The sequence below is a fragment of the Pseudorca crassidens genome, chromosome X (assembly GCF_039906515.1).
Source record: "Pseudorca crassidens isolate mPseCra1 chromosome X, mPseCra1.hap1, whole genome shotgun sequence".
NCBI classification, from domain to species: Eukaryota; Metazoa; Chordata; class Mammalia; order Artiodactyla; family Delphinidae; genus Pseudorca; species Pseudorca crassidens.
The window spans coordinates 74712353-74734557 of NC_090317.1; the positions used below are offsets into that span (position 1 = coordinate 74712353).

Consider the following 22205-nt stretch of genomic DNA (forward strand, 5'->3'; position numbering starts at 1 on the left):
CAGAAAACCGTACAGTATCAATCTCCCTCTGGCTCTGGAGCCTGGAATCAGGTTCGTATGGCCTTGGAAATAATATCTGAACTCTGCCACTCACATTCAACTCTCTGAACTTCCATTTCATCATGTATAAAATAAGAGTAAAAATGTGCATGGGGTTGTCATGTTGAGACATGGCAATAGCACGTGTGAAAAGTATGTGGTGAATAGTATAAAGGAGTCACACTTCTATGAGATGCGTCACATCTCTTGGTGTATATGTGTCTCTGCTGGCAGGGAAGTGGGATAGAACTGGGTCAGGTTTAACTGAATCTCTTAGCCCTGCTCCAGGCTGACATACAAAAGGAGCAGTACCCTGAAACCTCACCTTACTGGGCTCACTGCTGCCCCTAGGGGACCACTCCTAGTCCTCTGAACCAGCCTTCCTGGGGGCTACATTTATATTTGGAGGGATGGAGGAGGGAGGGGGAGTCTGGCTATGAATCCCAGGACCCATTCTGAAACAAACACATACTGGAAAAATGGAGAGAGGCTTTCCCTTGGCTAGGTTGAGGGCAAATGACTTGTGTGAACTCTTTTAGATCTCTCTGCAGGCTTCTTGTTCCAGGAATTCCCTACTACCATTCTCCTTTCCCCCAGGTAGGCAGGAAGGAAATAGCACAACAGACAACTATATAGAACAAAGGAGAAATTGTCTAAATATTATCAGTATGTCCATGTAAAAGTTAAACTACAGATGGCAAAGTTGGGAAGAAATCTGAAGTAAAAGGTAAGGGAGGATTTTTTTTTAACAACTTTAATGGAGTATAATTGCTTTACAATGCTGTGTTAGTTTCTGCTTTATAACAAAGTGAATCAGTTATACATATACATATGTTCCCATATCGCTTCACTCTTGCATCTCCCTCCCTCCCACCCTCCCTACCCCACCCTTCTAGATGGTCACAAAGCACCGAGATGATCTCCCTGTGCTATGCGGCTGCTTCCCACTAGCTATTTTACATTTGGTAGTGTGTATATGTCCATGCCACTCTCTCACTTTGTCCCAGCTTACCCTTCCCCCTCCCTGTATCCTCAAGTTCATTCTCCAGTAGGTCTGCATCTTTATTCTCGTCTTGCCCTTAGGTTCTTCTGACAATTTTCTTTTCTTTTCTTTTTTTTTGTTTTAGATTCCATATATATGTGTTATCATACGGTATTTGTTTTTCTCTTTCTGACTTACTTCACTCTGTATGAGAGTCTCTAGGTCCATCCACCTCACTACAAATAACTAAGTTTCGATCTTTTTAATGGCTGAGTAACATTCCATTGTATATATATGCCACTTCTTCTTTACCCATTCATCTGTTGATGGACACTTAGGTTGCTTCTATGTCCTGGCTATTGTAAATAGAGCTCCAATGAACATTTTGGTACATGACCCTTTTTGAATTATGGTTTTCTCAGAGTATATGACCAGTGGTGGGATTGCTGGGTCATATGGTAGTTCTATTTTTAGTTTTTTAAGGAAGCTCCATACTGTTCTCCATAGTGGCTGTATCAATTTACACTCACACCAACAGTGCAAGAAGGTACCATTTTCTCCACACCCTCTCCAGCATTTACTGTTTGTAGGTTTTTTGATGATGGCCATTCTGAGCAGTGTGAGATGATATCTCCTTGTTGCTTTGATTTTAACTTCTCTAATGATTAATGATGTTGAGCATTCTTTCATGGGTTTGTTGGGCAATCTGTATATCTTCTTTGGAGAAATGTCTATTTAGGTCTTCTGCCCATATTTGGATTGGGTTGTTTGTTTTTTGAAATTGAGCTGCATGTGTTGCTTGTATTTTTTGTAGATTAATCCTGTGTCAGTTTATTCATTGGCAAATATTTTCTCGCATTCTGAGGGTTATCTTCTCGTCTTCTTTATGGTTTCCTTTGCTGTGCAAAAGTTTTTAAGTTTCCTTAGGTCCCATTTGTTTATTTCTGTTTTTATTTCCATTTCTCTAGGAGGTGGGTCAAAAAGGATCTTGCTGTGATTTATGTCATAGAGTGTTCTGCCTATGTTTTCCTCTAAGAGTTTGATGGTGTCTGGCCTTACATTTAGGTCTTTAACCCATTTTGAGTTTATTTTTGTGTATGGTGTTAGGGAGTGTGCTAATTTCATTCTTTTACATATAGCTATCCAGCTTTTCCAGCAACACTTATTGAAGAGGCTGCCTTTTCTCCACTGCATATTCTTGCCTCCTTTATCAAAGATAAGGTGACCATATGTGCGTGGGTTTATCTTTGAGCTTTCTATCCTGTTCCATTGATCTATCTTTCTGTTTTTGTGCCAGTACCATACTGTCTTGATTACTGTAGCTTTGTAGTATAGTCTGAAGTCAGGGAGCCTGATTCCTCCAGCTCAGTCTTTCTTTCTCAACATTGCTTTCACCATTTGGGGTCTTTTGTGTTTCCATACAAATTGTGAAATTTTTCGTTCTAGTTCTGTGAAAAATGCCAGTAGTAGTTTGATAGGGATTGCATTGAATATGTAGATAGCTTTGGGTAGTAGAGTCATTTTCAGAATGTGGATTCTTCCAATCCAAGAACATGGTATATCTCTCCATCTATTTGTATCATCTTTAATTTCTTTCATCTTTGTCATAATTTCCTGCATACAGGTCTTTTGTCTCCTCAGGTAGGTTTATTCCTAGATATTTTATTCTTTATGTTACAATGGTAAATGGGAGGGTTTTCTTCATTTCACTTTCAGATTTTTCATCATTACTATATAGGAATGACAGAAATTTCTGTGCATTAATTTTATATCCTGCTACTTTACCAAATTCATTGATTAGCTCTTGTAGATTTCTGTTAGCATCTTTAGGATTCTCTATGTATAGTATCATGTCATCTGCAAACAGTGACAGCTTTGCTTCTTCTTTTCCGATTTCATTTCCTTTTATTTCCCTTTCTTCTCTGTTTGCTGTGGCTAAAACTTCCAAAACTATGTTCAATAATAGTGGTGAGTGTGGGCAACCTTGTCTTGTTCCTGATCTTAGTGGAAATGCTTTCAGTTTTTCACCATTGAGGACAATGTTGGCTGTGGGTTTGTCATATATGGCCTTTATTATGTTGAGGAAAGTTCCCTCGATGCCTAATTTCTGGAGGGATTTTATCATAAATGGGTGTCAAATATTGTTGAAAGCTTTCTCTGCATCTATTGAGATGATCGAATGATTTTTCTCCTTCAGTTTGTTAATATGGTGTATCACGTTGATTGGTTTGAATATATTAAAGAATCCTTGCATTCCTGGGATAAACCGCACTTGATCATAGTGTATGATCATTTTAATGTGCTGTTGGGTTCTGTTTGCTAGTGTTTTGTTGAGGATTTTTGCATCTACGTTCATCCGTGATAATGGCCTTTAGTTTTCTTTCTTTGTGACATCTTTGCCTGGTGTTGGTGTCAGAGTGATGGTGGCCTTGTAGAATGAGTTTGGGAGTGTTCCTCCCTCTGCTATATTTTGGAAGTTTTAGAAGGATAGGTCTTAGCTCTTCTCTAAATGTTTGATAGAATTCGCCTGTGAAGCCATCTGGTCCTGGGCTTTTGTTTGTTGGAAGATTTTTAATCACAGTTTCAATTTCAGTGCTTGTGATTGGTCTGTTCATATTTACTATTTGTTCCTGGTTCAGTCTCAGAAGGTTGTGCCTTTCTAAGAATTTGTCCATTTCTTCCAGGTTGTCCATTTAATTGGGATAGCATTGCTTGTAGTAGTCTCTCATGATCCTTTGTATTTCTGCACTGTCAGTTGTTACTTCTCCTTTTTCATTTTTAATTCTATTGATTTGAGTCTTCTCCCTTTTTTTCTTCATAAGTCTGGCTAATGGTTTTTCAATTTTGTTTATCTTCTCAAAGAGCCAGCTTTTAGTTTTATTGATCTTTGTTCTCAGTTCCTTCATTACTTTTTCATTTATTTCTGACTGGATCTTTACGATTTCTTTCCTTCTGCTAACTTTGGGGTTTTTTGTTCTTGTTTCTCTGTTTGCTTTAGGTATAAGGTTAGGTTGTTTATTTGAGGAGTTTCTTGTTTCTTAAGGTAGGATTGTATTGCTATAAACTTCCCTCTTAGAACTGCTTTTGCTGCATCCCATAAGTTTTGAGTTGTTGTGTTTTCATTGTCATTTGCTTCTAGGTATTTTTTTATTTCCTCTTTGATTTCTTCAGTGATATCTTGGTTATTAAGTAGTTTGTTGTTTGGCTTCCACGTGTTTGTATATCTTACAGATTTTTTCCTGTAATTGACATCTAGTCTCATAGTGTTGTGGTCGGAAAAGATACTTGATACAATTTCAATTTTCTTAAATTTACCAAGGCTTGATTTGTGACCCAAGATATGATCTATCCTAGAGAATGTTCCATGAGCACTTGAGAAGACTGTGTATTCTGTTGTTTTGGGATGGAATATCCCATAAATATCAATTAAGTCCATCTTGTTTAATGTATCATTTAAAGCTTGTGTTTCCTTATTTATTTTCATTTTGGATGATCTGTCCATTAGTGAAAGTGGGGTGTTAAAGTCCCCTACTATGAATGTGTTACTGTCAATTTCCCCTTTTATGGCTGTTTGTATTTGCCTTATGTATTGAGGTGCTCCTATGTTGGGTGCATAAATAGTTACAATTGTTATATCTTCTTCTGGGATTGATCCCTTGATCATTATGTAGTGTTCTTCTTTGTCTCTTGTATTACTCTTTGTTTTAAGGTCTATTTTGTCTGATATGAGAATTGCTACTCCAGCTTTCTTTGATTTCCATTTGTATGGAATATCTTTTTCCATCTCCTCACTTTCAGTCTGTGTGTGTCCCTAGGTCTGAAGTGGGCCTCTTGTAGACAGCATATATATGGGTCTTGTTTTTGTATCCATTCAGCAAGTCTACGTCTTCTGGTGGGAGCATTTAATCCATTTACATTTAAGGTAATTATCGATATGTATGTTCCTAATCCCATTTTCTTAATTGTTTTAGATTTGTTATTGCAGGTATTTTACTTCTCTTGTGTTTCCTGCCTAGAGAAGTTCTTTTAGCATTTGTTGTAAAGGCTGGTTTGGTGGTGCTGAATTCTCTTAACTTTTGCTTGCCTGTAAAGCTTTTAATTTCTCCATCAAATCTGAATGACATCCTTGCTGGGTAGAGTAATCTTGGTTGTAGGCTTTTCTCTTTCATCACTTTAAATATGTCCTGCTACTCCATTCTGGCTGCAGAGTTTCTGCTGATTGATCAGCTGCTAATCTTATGGGGATTCCCTTGTATGTTATTTGCTTCTTCTCCCTTGCTGCTTTTAATATTTGTTTTTTGTATTTAATTTTTGATAGTTTGATAAATATGTGTCTTGGTGTCTTTCTCCTTGGATTTATCCTGTATGGGACTCTCTGTGCTTCCTGGACTTGATTAACTATTTCCTTTCCCATATTATGGAAGTTTTCAACTATAATCTCTTCGTATATTTTCTCAGTCCCTTTCTTTTTCTCTTCTTCTTCTGGGACCCCTATAATTTGAATGTTGGTGCGTTATTGTTGTCCCAGTGGTCTGTGAGACTGTCCTCAATTCTTTTCATTCCTTTTTCTTTATTCTGCTCTGCAGTAGTTATTTCCACTATTTCATCTTCCAGGTCACTTATCCATTCTTCTGCCTCATTCTGCTATTGATCCCTTCTAGAGAATTTTTAATTTCATTTATTGCGTTATCCATCTCTGTTTGTTTGCTCTTTACTTCTAGGTCCTTGTTAAATGTTTCTTCTATTTTCTCCATTCTATTTCCAAGATTTTGGATCATCTTTACTATCATTATTCTGAATTCTTTTGCAGGTAGACTGCCTATTTCCTCTTCATTTGTTAGATCTGGAGGGTTTTTGCCTTGCTCCTTCATCTGCTGTGTGTTTCTCTGTCTTCTCATTTTGCTTAAGTTACTGTGTTTGGGGTCTCCTTTTTGTAGGCTTCAGGTTCGTAGTTTCCATTGTTTTTGGTGTCTGTCCCCAGTGGCTAAGGTTATTTCAGTGGGTCGTGTAGGCTTCCTGGTGGAGGGGACTAGGGCCTGTATTCTGGTGGATGAGGCCGTATCTTGTCTTTCTGGTGGGCAGTTCCATGTCTGGTGGTGTGTTTTGAGGTGTCTGTGGCCTTATTCTGATTTTAGGCAGCCTCTCTGCTAATGGATGGGGTTGTGTTCCTGTCTTGCTAGTTGTTTGGCATAGTGTTTCCTGTACTGTAGCTTGCTGGTCATCGAGTGGAGCTGGGTCTTGGCATTGAGATTGAGATCTCTGGGAGATATTCACCGTTTGATATTATGTGGAGCTGGGAGGTCTCTTGTGGACCAGTGTACTGAACTTGGTTCTCCCACCTCAGTTGCACAGCCCTGATGCCTGGCTGGAACACCAAGAGCCTGTCCTCCACACGGCTCAGAATAAAAGGGAGAAAAGGAGGAAAGAAAGAAAGAAAGAAGAAGATAAAATAAAATAAAGTAAAATAAAATTATTAAAATAAAAAAATTATTATTAAGAAAAAATTCTTTTAAGTAATTTTAAAAATGGACAGACAGAACCCTAGGACAAATGGTAAAAGCAAAGCTATACAGACAATGTCACACACAGATGTATACACATACACACTCACAAAAAGGGAAAAAGGGAAAAAATATATATATTGTTGCTCCCAAAGTCCACCTCCTCAGTTTGGGATGATTTGTTGTCTATTCAGGTATTCTACAGATGCAGGGTACATCAAGTTGATTGTGGAGATTTAATCCGCTCCTCCTGAGGCTGCTGGGAGAAATTTCCCTTTCTCTTCTTTTATCTCACAGCTCCTGGGTTTCAGCTTTGGATTTGGACCCGCCTCTGCCTGTAGGTCGCCTGAGGGCATCTGTTCTTCGCTCAGACAGGACGGGGTTAAAGGAGCAGCTGCTTCGTGGGCTCTGGCTCACTCAGCCCTGGGGGAGGGAGGGGTATGGTTGCGGGGTGAGCCTGCGGTGGCAGGGGCTTACATGACGTTGCACCATTCTGAGGTGCACCGTGCATTCTCCCGGGGAAGTTGTTCCTGGATCATGGGACACTGGCAGTGGCGGGCTGCACAGGCTTCTGGGAGGGGTGGTGTGGATAGTGACCTGTGCTTGCACACAGGCTTCTTGGTGGCTGCAGCAGCAGCCTTAGCGTCTCATACTCATCTCTGGTGTCCGTGCTGATAGCCATGGCTCACGCCCCTCTCTGGAGCTCCTTTATACGGCACTCTTAATCCCCTCTCCTCATGCACCAGGAAACAAAGAGGCAAGAAAAATTCTCTTGTCTCTTCGGCACCTCCAGACTTTTTCCCAGACTCCCTCCCAGCCAGCTGCAGTGCAGTAGCCCCCTTCAGGCTGTGTTGACGCAGCCAACAACAGTCCTCTCCCTGGGATCCGACCGAAGCCAGAGCCTCAGCTCCCAGCCCCCGCCCGTCCCTGCGGGTGAGCAGAGAAGCCTCTCAGGCTGGTGAGTGCTGGTTGGCACTGATCCTCTGTGCAAGAATCCCTCTGCTTTTCCCTCCGCACCCCTGTTGCTGTGCTCTCCTCTGTGGCTCCGAATCTCCCCACCCCTATGCCACCAGCAGTCTCCACCTGCGAAGGGGTTTCTAGTGTGTGGAAACCTTTCCTCCTTCACAGCTCCCTCCCACTGGTTCAGGTCCCATCCCTATTCTTTGTCTCTGTTTCTTCTCTTTTCTTTTACCCTACCCAGGTATGTGGGGAGTTTCTTGCCTTTTGGGAGGACTGAGGTCTTCTGCCAGCATTCAGTAGGTGTTCTGTAGGGGTTGTTCCACATGTAGATGTATTTCTGATGTTTTTGTGGGGAGGAAGGTGATCTCCGCATCTTACTCTTCTGCCATCTTGAAGCTCCCCTCTGTCGCATTATTTTTTTCCTTTTTTTTTTGCGGTATGTGGGCCTCTCACTGTTGTGGCCTCTCCCGTTGCGGAGCACAGGCTCCGGACGCGCAGGCTCAGTGGCCATGGCTCATGGGCCTAGCTGCTCCATGGCATGTGAGATCTTCCTGGACCAGGGCACGAACCTGTGTCCCCTGCATCGGCAGGCGGACTCTCAACCACTTTGCCACCAGGGAAGCTCCCCGTCTGTCACATTTTAACTTGCCCTATTGCCATACCCCCTTCCTAGTTCCACAGTAGCGTGAAAACCAACAGCCTATTATCACAGTGAAACCAGAAGCCTGGCAGCCAATGGAAGGGGCAGAACAGAGTTGGAGCTCTAGTCTCTACAGGAGTAACATTTTTGTATACTATTAACGTTAAGTAGATATTAACCTGTAATACATTGTTTTAAGGTAAGATGGAACTATAATCCCCAGGGGAAAAAAGTAAGAAAATAGCCCAAAACTATAGTAAAAGTGATTACAAAGGAATTAAAATAGTACACTGAAAAATATATATTTAATATAAAAGAAGACAGTAATGGAAGACTAGATCCACAAAAACACACACAAGACACATAAGAAAAAAATTGCAAAATGACAGATGTAAATCCTACCTTATCCATATTTACATTGAATGCAAATGATTAAAACACTTCAATCAAAGGCAGAGATTACTGAATGGATAAAGAGAAACATAATGCAACTATGTGCTGTTTATAAGAGATATATTCTTTGTCCAAAAACACAAATAAGTTGAGAGTAAAGTGATGAAAAAGATACACCATACAAAGAGCAAGCAAAAGAGAGCTGGAGTGGCTATGTTAATATCAAACAAACTAGAGGAGAGAAAAATTGTTACTAAAGACAAATATTTTATAATGATAAAAAAAGAGTTAATCTATCAAGAAGATATAATTATTATAAACATATATGCACTAAAAATGATGTCCCAAAAATACATGAAGCAAAAACTGATAGAATTGAAGAAATAGACATTTCAACAATACCTGTTGGAGATTTCAATGATCCACTTGCAATTCCATATAGAACAACTAGAAAGAAGAGCAACAAGACCGTAGAAGACTTGAATAATACTATATGCCAGCTATACATCTTACAGAACACTCCATAGAGCAACAGAAGAATACAGGTTTATCTCAAGTGCACATGGAACATTCACCAGGATAGATCATAATGTTATGGTATAAAAAGTCTCAATAAATTTAAAAGTATAGAAATCATACATAGCATATTCTATAACCACAATAGAATGAAATTTACAGAAAGAACTTTGGGAAACACATAAATATGTGCAAATTAAGTAACATGGTTCCAAATAACCAATGTACCAAAGAATAAATCATAAGAGAAATGAGAAAAAATCTTTGAGATGCATGAAAAAAAAAGGACAAAACCTATAAGATATCCTCTCTGGGGTTTCTTTTACAAGGACACTAATAGCATTATTGAGGGCTCCACCCTCATGATCTAATCACCTCCCAAAGGTCCCACATGCTAAATACCATCACACTGACAGTTAGGATTTCAACATATACATTTTGAGAGGACAGAAATATTCAGTCTATAGCACAAAATGAAGCTAAAGCAGTGCTTAGAGGGAAATTTTTAGCTATACAAATCTATATTAAAAAAAATAAAGAACGCAAATCAATAAACTAAATTTCCACCTTAGGAAACTGGAGAAAGAAGAGCAAACTAACCCCTGCCCAACAGAGGAAGAAAATAATAAAGATTAGATAGGAAATAAATGTTATAGAGAATAGAAAAACAATAGAAAAATATCAGTAAATCCTAAAGTTGGTCCTTTACAAACACCAAAAGTATTGACAGACATTTTACTAGACAGACGAGAGAGAGAGAGAGAGAGAGAGAGAAACTAAAATTATTCGAATCCGACATGAAAGAGGGGACGTTACTACCAGTGTTACACAAATAAAAAGGATTATAAGGGAATACTATGAACAACTGTATGCCCAAAAAATACATAACTTAGATGAAATAGACAAATTTCTACAAAGACACAAACTACCAAAAACAACTGAAGAATAAATAGAAAATCTGAACAGAACTATAACAAAGTGATTGAGATAGTAATGAAAAAAAAAACCTGGCTATGGATGGAATTTTGTCTTCTCAAAATTCATATGTTGAAGCCCTAACCTCCAGTGTAACTATATTTGGAGATAGGCTTCTTAGGAGGTAATTAAGTTCAAATGAGGTCATAAGAGAAGGGTCATAATCTGATGGGTTTGGTAGCTTTATAAGAAGAGAAAGAGAGAGTGAGAACTCTCTCTCTCTCTCTCTCTCTCTCTCTCTCTCTCTCTATTTCTCATATTCCCCATAAACACACACACACACACACACACACACACACACACACACACACCGAGGAAAGGCCATTTGAGCACTTAGCAAGAAGGTGGCCATCTATATGCCAGGAAGAGAACTCTCACCAGAACCTCACCATGTTGGCACCCTGACCTCAGACTTCCAGTTTCCAGAAGCATAAGAAAATTAATTTCTGTTGCTTAAACCAGTCTACAGTATTTTGTCATGGCAGCCCAAGCAGATTAAGACATGAAGACACATCATAGTTAAACTTCTGAAAATTAAAGACAAAGAAAAATCTTGGTAGCAGGGGGAGAGAAATGACACCTTACCTGTAAAAGGAAAATGATTGGAATGGCAACAGATTTCTCATTAGAAATCTTGGAAACCAGAATTAAGTCGGGTAACATTTTTCAAGTGTTGAAGGAAAAGTACTGGCAAACATAAATTCTATCTGCAGCAAAACTATCCTTCAGGAATGAAGGGGAAATTAAGATAGTCTCAGATTATGGAAAACTAAGAGAATATTCACCAGGAAACTTACCCTTAAAGAATTGCTAGAGACAGTTTTCTAAACAAAAAGGATATGATAAATGAAGAAATCTTGGAATATCAGGAAGGAAGATAGAAGAAATGGGAAAGTGAAAATATGGATATATATGATAGAATTTTCTTTTCCTCTTGTGTTTTCTAATGTGGGATTGATGGTTGAATTGTGTTTAATGACTGAATGTTTCATGATTTAATGATTTGGTGAGGTTCTCAATATATGTAAGGAAATATTTAAGACAAGTATAATATAAATGAGGGAGGGTAAAGAGATTTAAAGGGACTTCATTATAATTGGTATAATGTCAACACCAAAAGCCTGTGCTAACTTAAATATATACAGTGTAATATACAGAGCCAGCACTAAAAATGTCTATACAAAAGTATACATTCAAAAACACTAAAGATAAATGGAATTCTAGAAAATATTACTTAATGATTAAGAAGCCAAGAAAAATAAAACACTATAATAAAAAACAGGGGAAGCAAACAAAATAAAAAATAAAATAAAATAGTAAAATTTAAAAAATAGTACTGAGAGACCTTCAATATGGTGGAGGAGTAAGACGTGGAGATTGCCTTTCTCCCCACAAATACATCAAAAATACATCTACACGTGGAACAACCCCTACAAAACACCTACTGAATTCTGTCAGAAGACCTCAGAAACTCTCAAGACTTCCCAGAGTCTGAGCTGGCCCCACAGAGCCAACAGCAGGCCCAGAGACCTACCTAGAAGTATCAGAGGACTTCCTGGGTAGGCAAGGATTGGCTGTGGCTCACTGTGGGGGCAAGGACACTGACAGCAGAGGTAACAGGAAAATATTATTATTATTACTACTTTTTAAAAATTTTGTTCTGTTCTTTTTTTATTATGCTTTTCATTTTTTATTTACTTTTCTTTTCTTTTTTATGCTTTTATGTTTAATATATTTTTATTTTCTTCTTATTTCTACTGGACTTTTTGTTATATTGTTTTTTCCTTGTTTTTTTCTTTGTTTTGCTTTGCTTTTATCTTATTTTTAACTATATTCTATATTTTTCTATTTTTACTTTTGTTGTTTTGTATTTTTTCTTTTGTTTTCATCTTTCTTTTGTCTTTACATGTTTTTGTTGATCATTTTTGTGTGTTTGTTTTATGCTTTCTGTTTGCCTTTTTTCTAGTTTGCTTCTGCATTTGATTTGGTTTTGGTTTTATGTTTTTGTTAGTGTAGTTTTTAGTGTTAGTTTTATTTTGGGGGGTTGTTTATTGGTTTTGTTGCCCTCCTCTTTTTTGTTTTCTCTTCTTTTTTCTTTCTGTGAGTGTGTGTGTTTCTCTGTGTGATTTGTCTGTTTAGTTTTGCTTTTACCATTCATCTTGGGGATGTGTCTGTTCGTTTTTCTTGTTGTTTCTCTTTTTTTCTTCCTTTTCTTCCATGCTGGGAGGCTTGCAGGGTCTTGGTGCTCCAGCTGGGGGTCAGCCCTGAGTCTCCAAGGTGGGAGAACTGAGTCCAGAACATTGGACCACCAGAAAACTCCCAGCCCCACAGAATATTAATTGGCAAGAGCTCTGCCAGAGGTCCCCGTCTCAACACTAAGACCCTCCTCCACCCAATGACCAACAAGTTCTAGTTCTGACACCTCACACCAAACCACTAGCAAGACAGGAAAACAACCCCACCCATTAGCAAACAGGCTGCCTAAAGCCATACTAAGCTCACAGACACCCCAAGACACACCACCGAACACAGCCCTGCCCATCAAAGGGACAAGATCCAGCTCCACCCACCAGAACACAGGAACAAGTCCCCCCCATGAGGAAGCCTACACAAGCCATTGGACCAACCTCACCCACTGGGGGCAGACACCAGAAGTAAGAGGAACTATGACTCTGACTCAAAGGAAACCCCAAACACACTAAGTTAAACAAAATGAGAAGACAGAGAAATATGCAGCAGATGAAGGAGCAGGGTAAAAACCCTCCAGACCAAACAAAGGAAGAGGAAATATGCAGTCTACCTGAAAAAGAATTCAGAGTAATGTTAGTAAAGATTGTCCAAAAATCTCAGAAACAGAATGGAGAAAATACAAGAAACATTTAACAAGAACCTAGAAGAACTAAAGAGCAAACAAACAGTGATGAACAACATAATAAATGAAATTTTAAAATACTCTAGAAGGAATCAATAGCAGAATAACTGAGGCAGAAGAACGGATAAGTGATCTGGAAGATAAATAGCGAAAATAACTTAACTTCCAAGGAGCAGAATAGGAAAAAAGAATGAAAAGAATTGAGGACAGTCTCAGAGACTCTGGGACAACATTAAACACACCAACATTCGAATTATAGGAGTCCCAGAAGAAGAGAAAAAGAAAGGGTCAGAGAAAATATTTGAAGAGATTATAGTCGAAAACTTCCTTAACATGGGAAAGGATATAGTCACTCAAGTCCAGGAAGTGCAGAGAGTCCCATACAGGATAAACCCAAGGAGAAGCACGCCAAGACACATATTAATCAAACTATCAAAAATTAAATACAGGGGATGGAGTCAAGATGGCAGACTGGAAGGATGCAGAGTTCTCATCTCCACACAACTAGGACACCTACCAGGCACTGGTGGGGGACCACAGACATCTAAGGGAATGGGAGGAACACCAGCAACTGGTTGTTTCAATTATATTTTTATTTTTCATAATATATGTTTTATCATTCTAATTTTATTTTGTTTTTTTATTCTTAGTTATTGTATACCTCCTTTTTATTCTTTTCTTTTGCTGTGCCGCATGGCTTATGGGATCTTGGTTCCCAGGCCAGGTTTTGGGCCTGAGTTCCTGTGGTGGGAGAGCTGAGTCCAAAGCACTGAAGTAACAAACAACCTCAGACCCCAGGGAATATTAATTGGAGTGAGGCCTCCCAGAGGTACTCATCACGGCACCAAGACCCAGCTCTACAAAACTGCCTGCAAACTCCAGGGCTGGATGCCTCAGGCCAAACAAACAGTATGACAGGAATACACCTCCACCCATAAAAAACAATGAGACAACAAAAATATATGTTACAGGGCTTCCCTGGTGGTGCAGTGGCTGAGAGTCTGCCTGCTGATGCAGGGGACACGGGTTTGTGCACTGATCCAGGAAGATTCCACATGCCATGGAGCGGCTAAGCCCGTGAGCCATGCCCGATGAGCCTGCATGTCCAGAGCCTGTGTTCCTCAATGGGAGAGGCCACAACAGTGAGAGGCCCGCATACAAAAGAAAAGAAGCATATATATATATGCTTATATATATATGTTATGTTATATATATATGTTATATGTTATATATATATAACATATATATATATATATATATATATATATATATATGTTACATACAAAGGAGTGGGGTAAAATCCTAAAAAGCAAAATAAATGAAATTTTAAAAAAATTTTTAAAAAAAGCAAAATAAATGAAGAGAAAATAGGCAGTCTACCTGAAAAGGAATTCAGATTAAAGATAGTAAAGATGATCCAAAATCTTGGAAACAGAATGGAGAAAATACAAGAAATGTTTAACAAGGACCTAGAAGAACTAAAGAGCAAACAGTGAAGAACAACATAATAACTGAAATTAAAAATACTCTAGAAGGAATCAATAGCAGAATAACTGAGGCAGAAAAATGAATAAGTGAGCTGGAAGAGAGAATGGTGGAAATAACTGCCACAGAGCAGAATGAAGAAAAAAGAATAAAAAGAATTGAGGACAGTCTCAGAGACATCTGTAACATTAAACGTATGAAAATTCAAATTATAGATGTCCCAGAAGAAGAATAAAAAGAGAAAGTGTCTGAGAAAATATTTGAAGAGGTTATAGTCAAAAATTTCCCTAACCTGGGAAAGAAGATAGCCACCCAATTCCAGGAAGTGCAGAGAGTCCCATACAGCATAAACCTTAGGAGAAACACACAAAGACACACATTAATCAGACTAACAAAAATTAAAATCAATGGAAAAATATTAAAAGCAGCAAGGGAAAAGCAACAAATAACATACAAGGGAATCCCCATAAGGTCATCAGCTGATTTCTCAGCAGAATTCTGCAGGCCAGAAGGCAGTGGCAGGATATATTTAACGTGATGAAAGGGAAAATCCTACAACAAAAATCAGTATACCCAGCAAGGATCTCAATCAGATTCGACTGAGAAATCAAAAGCTCTACAGAAAAGCAAAAGCTAAGACAATTCAGCACCAACAAACCACCTTGAATGTAAATGAGTTAAGTGCTCCAAGCAAAAGACGCAGACTGGCTGAATGGATACAAAAACAAGACCCATATATACGTTGTGTACAAGAAACCCACTTCAAACCTAGGAACCCATAGAGACTGAAAATGAGGGGATGGAAATAGATATTTCATGCAAATGGAAATCACAAGAAAGCTGGAGTAGCAATACTCATATTGCAGAAAATAGACTTTAAAATAAAGACGGTTACAAGAGACAAGGAAGGACACTACATAATGATCAAGGCATCAATCCAAAAAGAAAACATAACAATGATAAATATTTATGTACCCAACATAGGAGCACCTCAATACATAAGGCAAATGCTAACGACAATAAAAGGGGAAATTGACAGTAACACAATAGTAAAGGGGGATTTTAACACCCCACTTACACAAATGGACAGATCATTCAGACAGAAAATAAATAAACCCAAGCTTTAAATGACACAATAGACAAGACAGACTTAACTGACATTTATAGGACATTCCATCCAAAAACATCAGACTGTATTTTCTTCTCAAGTGCACATGGAACATTCTCCAGGACAGATCACAGCTTTGGTCACATATCAAGTCTTGATAAATTTAAGAAAATTGAAATCATATCAAGCATCTTTTCTGACCACAATGCTATGAGACTAGATATCAATTACAGGAAAAAAAACTACAAACACATGGAGGCTAAATGATATGCTACTAAATAACCAAGAGATCACTGAAGAAATCAAAGAGGAAATCAAAAAATACCTAGAGAAAAATACCAATGAAAACACGACGAGCCAAAACCTATGGGGTGCAGCAAAAGCAGTTCTATAAGGTATGTTAATAGCAATACAATCCTACTGAAAGAAACAAGAAAAATCTAAAATAAACAATCTAAACTTCTTTCCCTAGGAACTAGAGAAAGAAGAAAAAACTCAAATTTAGTACAAGGAAAGAAATCATAAAGATCAGAGAAGAAATAAATGAAATAGAAACAAAGAAAACAATAGAAGGATCAATAAAACTAAAACTGGTTCTTTGAGAAGATGAAGAAAATTGATAAACCTTTAGCCAGACTCATCAAGAAAAAGGGGGGGGGGACTCAAATCAATAAAATTACAAATGAAAAAGGAGAAATTAAAACTGACACTGCAGAAATACAAAACATCATAAGACACTACTACAATCAACTATATGCCAATAAAATGGACAACATGGAAGAAATGGGTAAATTCTTAGAAATGTATGACCTTCCAAGACTGAACCAGGAAGAAATAGAAAATACAAACAGATGAATCATAGGTAATGAAATTGGAAGTGTGATTTAAAATCTTCCAAAAAACAAAAGTGCAGGACCAGATGACTTCACAGGTGAATTCTAGCAAACATTTAGAGAAGAGCTAACACCCATCCTTCTCAAACTGTTCCAAAAAATTGCAAAGGAAGGACACTTCCAAACTCTTTCTCTGAGGCCACCATCATGCAGATACCAAAATCAGACAAAGATATTACCAAAAAAAGAAAAAAAACAGACCAATATCACTGATGAATATAGATGCAAAAATCTTCAACAAAATACTAGCAAACAGAACCCAACAACACATTAAAAGGATCATACACAATAATCAAATGGGATTTATCCCAGGGATGCAAGGATTCTTCAATATACACTAATCAATCAATGTGATACACTATATTAAAAAATTGAAGAATAAAATCCATATGATCATCTCAATAGTTGCATAAAAACTTTTGACAAAATTAAACACCCATTTATGATAAAAAGTCTCCAGAATGTGGGCATAGAGGGAACCAACCTCAACATAATAAAGGCCATGTATGACATACCCACAGCAAACATCATTCTCAATGTTGAAAAACTGAAAGCATTTCCTCTAAGATCAGGAACAGGACAAGGATGTCCACTCTCACCACTACTATTCAACATAGTTTTGGAAGTCCTAGCCATGCAGTCAGAGCAAAAAAAGAAATAAAAGGAATATAAATTGGAAAAGAAGAAGTAAAACTGTCACTGTTTGCAGACGACATGATATTACACATAGAAAATCCTTAAGATGTCACCAGAAAAGTATTAGCGCTAATCAATGAATTTGGTGACGTTGCAGGATACAAAATTAATGCACAGAAATCTCTTGCATGCCTATACACTAACAACAGAAGATCAGAAAGAGAAATTAAGGAAACAATCCATTCACCATTGCAACAAAGAGAATAAAAATCCAAGGAATAAACCTACCTAAGGAGGTAAAATAGCTGTACTCAGAAAACTATAAGATACTGATGAAAGAAATCAAAGATGACACAAACAGATGGAGAGATATACCATGTTCTTGGATTGGAAGAATAAACATGTGAAAATAACTCTACTACCCAAAGCAATCTACAGATTCAATGCAATCCGTATCAAATTACCAATGGCATTTTTCACAGAACTAGAACCAAAAAATCTTAAAATTTGTATGGAGACATAAAAGACCCCAAATAGCCAAAGCAATCTTGAGGGGAAATAAATGGAGTTGGATGAATCAGATTACCTGACTTCAGACTATACTACAAAGCTACAGTAATCAAGACAGTATGGTACTAGCACAAGAATAGAAATATAGATCTATGGAATAGGATAGAAAGCCCAGACATAAACCCACACACCTGTGGTCAACTAATCTATGACAAAGGAGGCAAGGATATACAATGGAGAAAAGACACTCTCTTCAATAAGTGGTGCCAGGAAAACTGGACAGCTACATGGAAAAGAATGAAATTAGAACACTCCCTAACACCATACACAAAAATAAACTCAAAATGGATTAAAGACCTAAATGTAAGACCAAATACTATAAAACTCTTTGAGGGAAACACAGGAAGAACACTCTTTCATGTAAATCACAGCAAGGTCTTTTTTGACCCACCTCCTAGAGTAATGGAAATAAAAACAAAAATAAACAAATGGGACCTAATGAAACTTTTACACAGCAAAGGAAACTATAAACAAAATGAAAAGACAACCCTCAGAATGGGAGAAAATATTTGCAAATTAATCAATGGACAAAGAATTAATCTGCAAAATATATAAACAGCTCATGCAGCTGAATATTAAAAAGAGAAACAACAGAATCAAAAAATGAGCAAAAGACCTAAATAGACATTTCTCCAAAGAAGACATACAGTTGGCCAAGAGGAACATGAAAATCTACTCAACATCACTAATTATTAGAGGAATGCAAGTCAAAACTACAATGAGGTATCACCCCACATTGGTTAGAATGGGCATCATCAGAAAATCTACAAACAGCAAATGCTGGAGAGGGCGTGGAGAAAAGGGAACCCTCTTGCACTGTTGGTGGGAATGTAAATTGATACAGCCACTATGGAGAACAGTATGGAGGTTCCTTAAAAAACTACAAATAGAACTACCATAGGACCCAGCAATCCCACTACTGGGCATATACCCTTAGAAAACCATAATTCAAAAAGAGTCATGTACCAATATGTTCATTGCAGCTGTATTTACAATAATCAGGACGTGGAAGCAACCTAAGTGTCCATCAACAGATGAATGGATAAAGAAGATGTGGCACATATATACAATGGAATATTACTCAGCCATAAAAAGAAAGGAAATTGAGTTATTTGTAGTGAGGTGGATGGACCTAGAGTCTGTCATACAGAGTGAAGTAAGTCAGAAAGAGAAAAACAAATACCGTATGCTAACACATATATATGGAATCTAAGGAAAAAAAAAACCGGTAATGAAGAACTTAGGGGTAAGACAGGAATAATGACCCATACCTACTAGAGAATGGACTTGAGGATATGGAGAGGGGGAAGTGTAAGCTGTGACAAAGTGAGAGAGTGGCATGGACATATATACACTACCAAATGTAAAATAGATAGCTAGTGGGAAGTAGCTGCCTAGCACAGGGAGATCAGCTCGGTGGTTTGTGGCCACCTAGAGGAGTAGGATAGGGAGGGTGGGAGGGAGGGAGATGCAAGAGGGAAGAGATATGGGAACATATGTATATGTATAACTGATTCACTTTGTTATAAAGTAGAAACTAACACACCATTGTAAAGCAATTATACTCCAATAAAGACGTTAAAAAAAACTTTAATCTTTGAAAAGAAAAAAAAAAGATGTGGTCCATATATACAATGGAATATTACTCAGCCATAAAAAGGAACGAAATTGGGTCATTTGTAGAGGCTTGGGTGGATCTAGAGAGTGTCATACAGAGTGAAGTAAGTCAAAAAGGGAAAAACAAATATCGTATATTAATGCATACATGTGGAATCTAGAAAAACGGTACAGATGAACCAGTTTGCTAGGCAACAATAGAGACATAGATGTAGAGAACAAACGTGTGGACACTGAGGGGGGAAAGGGGGAGAGGGATGAATTGGGAGATTGGGATTGACATATATACACTAATGTGTATGAAATAAATAACTAATGAAGTCCTGCTATATAGCACACAGGGAACTCAACTTCACTGTACAGTAGAAACTAAAACAACATTGTAAAACAACTATACCCCAATTTAAAAATATAAAAATAAAAAAATGAATAATATAAAAAATAATACTAAGCCCTAACATATCACTAATTGCATTGAATGTAACTGTTGTAAATACCCCAACTAAAAGACAGAGATTGGCAGAGTGAATTATATATGATTCAACATTATGGTGCCTACAGGAAACTCACTTCAGGTACAATCCATAGGTATGTTGAATGTGAATTGATGGGAAAAGATATACTATGGAAACAACTGAAAGGAAGCAGGAGTGACTATATTAATTAAAGATAAATTAAGGACCTACTATATAGCACAAGGAGCTATACTCAATATTTTATAATAACCGGTAAGGGAAAAGAATTTGTAAAAGAATATGTATATGTATAACTGAATCACTGTTCTGTACACCTGAAATGAATACAGCATTGTAAATCAACTCTACTTCAATAAAAAAAGATAAAGTAGACTTGAGCACAATAAAATTACTAGAGATAGAGAGCAACATTACATATGATGAAAGGGTTGATTCACTAAGAAGATATAACAATCCTAAATGTGTATGCACCAAACAACAGAGCTGAAAAACATTTAAAACATTCAAACTAAAAAAGTCATTAACAGACTGATGACAGGAAAATCTCCACTCACTTAGAAACTGAAAAACACCCTTCTAAATAGTCAATAGGTCAAAGAGTATGTCTCAAAGGAAATAAATATATTTTGAACCGAATAAAAATGAAAATACAGCACTAAAGTTTGTGGGACCCAACTAAGTCAGTCTTGGAAAATTCATAACACTTAATGTTTATATTAGAAAAGAGGAAAAGTCTCACATAAATCTACACTAATCTACACTATTCCTTCAAGAAATTAGAAGTGAAAAATAATTCCAAAGCAGAGCAAAGTAAGGAAATAATAAAGAGTATAAATCAATGAAAGTGAAAACAGAAAAACAATAGGGAAAATTAATAAAACCAAGAGCTGATTTTTTAAAATGTCCAATAAAATTACCAATCCTTTGGCAAGACTGACAAAGAAAAAAGAAAGAGAAAACAAATTACCAGTATCAGGAATGAAACAGAGGGTATTACTACAAACCCTGTGGGCATCAAAAGGATTATAAAACAATACTACAAACAACTCTACACACATCAATTTGACAACTTAGGTGAAATTGACCACGTTCTTGGAAAAGAAATTACTCCAACTCACCTAATATGAAACAGATAATTTGAATCACTCTATAACTATTAAAGTAACTGAATTGATAATTTTAAAATTCCCCAAAATAAAATATTCAAGCCTAGATTAACTTGAGAATTATACCAAGCATTTAAAGAATTAACAATTCTACACAACATCTTCCAGTAAATAGAAGAATTAACAATTCTACACAACATCTTCCAGTAAATAGAAAACACTTCTTAACTCATTTTATGAGGGCAGTATTACCCTGAATACAAAACCAGACAAAGTACAAAAAAAGAAAACTATCGACCAATATTTCTCATAAATACAGACACAAAAATCCTTAATAACATATTAGCAAATAGAATTCAGCAATATATAAAAGAGATTATGCACCATGACTATGTGAGGTTTAATTAAGGACCACAGGGATACAAGACTGGTTCAATATTTGAAAATCAAATAATTTAATTCACCTTTTAACAGGCTAAAGAAGAAAAATCACAGGATCACAACAGTTGATGCATAAAAATCATTTAACAAAATTCAACATCTATTCATGATTTTTTTTAAAAAAAGCTCTCAGAAAAATAGGAATAGAGGGCAACTTCCTCAATTTGATACAGATCATCTACAAAAAACCTATAGCTAACATTATACTTAATGATGAGAGCTTAAATGTTATCCTTCTAAGACCAGGGAAACTCTTACCACTTATTCAACATAGTTCTAGAAGTCCTAGCATTAAGGCAAGAAAGAAATAAAAGGCATATGGATTACAAAGGAGAAATTAAACTGCCTCTATTTTCAGATGGCATGATTGTCTACACAGAAAATCTCAAGGTATCTAAAAAATAATCCTAGAACTAATGAGTGAGTTCAGCATGGTCATAGGACATAAGATAAACATAAAAATCAGTTATGCATCTATATACTAGCAATGAACATGTGGAATCCAAAACCAAAAAATACAATACCATTTACAATTACTCAAATATGAAATACATAAGTGTAAATCCAACAATGCGTGCCTTTTGTATAAGGCTTTTTTTTCCCCATTCATCGTATTTTACAGATTTATCCATGTTACATGCATAATTTTATTCCATTTTGTTGCTGAATAGTGTGTTATTGTATATCACAGTTTGTTTATCAGTTCTCATGTTACAGACATCCGGATTATTTCCAGATTGGAGCTATATGAATAAAGCTGATGTGAGTATTCATGTTCATGTCATTGTGTGGATATATATTTAAATTCTTCTTGAGTATATACTTAGACGTGGAATTGCTGTGTCATAGGGAATGCATATGTTTAACTCTAAAAGAACTGCCAAACTGTGTTTAAAGTGGTTGTATCATTTTCACTACCCGTTTATAAGATTTACAGTTGCTCTGCATCCTTCAAAAGATTTGGTATTGCAGTGTTTTTAATATTAACTATTCTG

General features: G+C 37.0%; 1 protein-coding gene across 4 annotated transcripts in view; it reads right to left on the reverse strand.

The window, feature by feature from the left end:
- Positions 1 to 929: 929 nt before the first annotated feature.
- The window catches only part of YIPF6 (Yip1 domain family member 6), an 87647-nt gene continuing 66371 nt past the window's right edge, over positions 930 to 22205 (reverse strand). For 2 of the 4 annotated variants that reach the window (XM_067723418.1, XM_067723417.1), the window contains exons 8-9: positions 8918 to 8962; positions 930 to 6417 (exon numbers count right to left, since the gene is read on the reverse strand). In XM_067723418.1, the coding sequence (XP_067579519.1) occupies positions 8930 to 8962 (33 nt within the window). In that variant the 3' untranslated portion in view covers positions 930 to 6417; positions 8918 to 8929. Of the gene's footprint in view, positions 6418 to 8917; positions 8963 to 22205 lie in introns of those variants that run through there. The other 2 variants (XM_067723416.1, XM_067723414.1) reach the window with 2 other exon arrangements.